Source organism: Pteropus vampyrus, unplaced genomic scaffold (assembly GCF_000151845.1).
Source record: "Pteropus vampyrus isolate Shadow unplaced genomic scaffold, Pvam_2.0 Scaffold269, whole genome shotgun sequence".
NCBI lineage: Eukaryota > Metazoa > Chordata > Mammalia > Chiroptera > Pteropodidae > Pteropus > Pteropus vampyrus.
The window spans coordinates 155,705-158,179 of NW_011889050.1; the positions used below are offsets into that span (position 1 = coordinate 155,705).

At 35.2% G+C, this 2,475-nt stretch overlaps 1 protein-coding gene across 2 annotated transcripts in view; it reads right to left on the reverse strand.

Moving 5' to 3' along the window:
- Positions 1-2,475, reverse strand: part of KRCC1 (lysine rich coiled-coil 1) — a 20,914-nt gene that overhangs the window by 2,490 nt on the left and 15,949 nt on the right. Inside the window, exons 2-3 of one of the 2 annotated variants that reach the window (XM_011375263.1) lie at positions 2,301-2,412; positions 1-463 (exon numbers count right to left, since the gene is read on the reverse strand). In XM_011375263.1, the coding sequence (XP_011373565.1) occupies positions 1-441 (441 nt within the window). In that variant the 5' untranslated portion in view covers positions 442-463; positions 2,301-2,412. The remainder of the gene's footprint in view (positions 464-2,300; positions 2,413-2,475) is intronic. The other variant, XM_011375264.1, reaches the window with a different exon arrangement.

The following is a 2,475-nucleotide window of genomic DNA, read 5'->3' on the forward strand; positions in this document are numbered from 1 at the left end:
ACTGGTAGTGTTTTCTGAGGAGAGGTGCTTGTAAACTCCAGATTCTACACTGTATGAGCTATAATTATACTCCCGCTGACTAGGGTTCAGAGGTACTGGTTTTTCTGAGAAACAGTCCCTGGTGAATTGACAATAGCTGAGGGAGTCTAGTTTCAGCCTGCTGTCATGAACTGGAAGCCACTGAGGTAACTGGTTTTCCGCTGTCTGTGAAATATTGCATGATGTTGAGTAGGTCTGGATGGTTTCAGATGGGAGTCTTTGATCGAACAGTCTATACCCGGGTCTGGAATCAACCTCTTCTTTGTATCTACAGGTTTTCAAATAGTCCTCTCTCATCTGTCTGAAACAAGTTTTTGGTTCTAAGCCTCTGGCTTTCTGCACTTTGATGTAATCTTCAAGTTCATCTTGAAAAGAGTCATATGTCTTCTTTGAATGCTTCATTAGGTTGACAACATGGGATTCTCTGTAGAGAAGACAGGAGAAAATTTTTACTCAATTATTTTATTCTGAGTACATCCTTTGTTCTTGAAGAGAGCTTTAAAAAAATAGAAGCTCAAACAAATTAAAATCTAATTCAGCATGAAGTTAAATATCATGACATTATATGCCATTATATGCCAAAAAGGAGCATCAGGACAGTCAAATACCTGCCAGGCCACTCACAAGGAACTTTATCCTTCTCAGAAGTGGGATAAGATGGCAGAAAGTTGGCTGACATATTGAATTTTGCTGTAGGGCTAAAAACGTAAGGCACGTAGAGATGTATGAATTAGGACTACACATCCATGATGGGTGACCTGATCTAAATGTTCATTTATTTATTAAAGTTTTGATTTATCAGTTTCTTGTATATTACTTTCTAAGAGAAATAAAAGAACCACAAAGAAGTAATTTGATCTTTAAAATCTTCAGTTCAACCAAAATTAAATAAGCATACATACTCACCTAACTAGAGTACTGTAGGACTTAATAATAAAGGGATGTTTATAAAGTGTTTGGGAATGCTAGAAATTAGAAATTCAGCTATGAGATAAAATTCTTAGTATAGGGCATGAGGGAAGATGAGAGGACAGAGTTCTGTCTCTTTTGTATAGGACTTGGATTTCATTCCGCTACTTATGATTGGTGAAAAACGCATTCTAGAATGCCTGCTGGTTTGCGCTCTCTCTCTATTAAACTACTGGTGAGAGGGTTAAAGGAGGAAAGGGAAGTGAAAGCTGAGAGAGTAGCTGGATTGATAGAGAGAAGTTTCAGAAGAAATTTAGAGTACATATACTAGTTTTTGTTTGCTTGTTTAATTTTTTTGAGATGAGCAGTACTATTCCTGATTCTTTTCCTTTACCTTGCCTAAAATCCTGCATAAGTACAATTACAGCAGAAAATATATGTACAATGAGATGATAACACCCTAGATATTTTGGTGATACATTTTATCTCCAAAAATTAGGAGGTAACATAACCCATGCAGAACTAAACATTTCTTCCCTTTAAAAGTAAAAAGAGCCTGACAGCATTCTAGAGTCACTAATGATCAGCTATCTTACCTGAGGATTTGAGATTGAAAAGAAAGTCTACGTGAAGTCTAATTTGGAGTCAAAAAATTTAGTTACTATTCAAATTAAATAGTATAAAAATTCTGAATAGAATAAATAATGTAACAAATATTTGATTAAATATGGGCAAAAGATATGAACTGACACTTTGGAAAAGAATACATGCAAATGGCCAACAGACACATAAAAAGATATCATTAGTCATCAAGTCAATGTCAGTTAGAACCATAATGAGATACCACCGTGTACTCACTAGAATGCGAAGCGAGCACAGAATGACGAAAATAAAAAAGACTGACAATACCAGTGTTGGTAAGGATACAGAACAACTGGAATTCTTATATGTTGTTGGTGGGGATGTAAAATGGTACAACGACTTGGAAAACAGTTTGGCAATTTTTGAGGAAGTTAAACATATACCTACCACATGATCTAGTTATTCTACTCCTAGATATTCAGCCAAAAGAAAAGGAAATAAATACAAAGACTTATACATGAATATTTAGAGCAGTTTTGTTCGTAATAGCCCCAGAAAGGAAAACATCTATATGTTGATCAACAGGTGAATGGATAAATCAAAATAAATAGTGGTATGTCCCTACAATGGAATGTTATCAGTGATAAAAAATAAACTACTGATACACTCAACAAAATGGATGAACTTTGAAGAAATACTAAGTGAGAGAATCCAGTTCCAAAAGACCACAGATGGTGCAGAGATCAATAAAGAGGTAAATGGAACCTTACCCTTATCAGGCTGAGAACTTGGTGGAGAAATCTGATCATATTCAACCATTAACTGCTTCACTTTCCTAGCATAACTTTCCCCAAATAGTGAGATTCTGCAACAATTACGGAGCTAAAAAACATGATACAGAGATTACAATATTTATTTTTGTCCAATATTCCACTCCCAGTTATC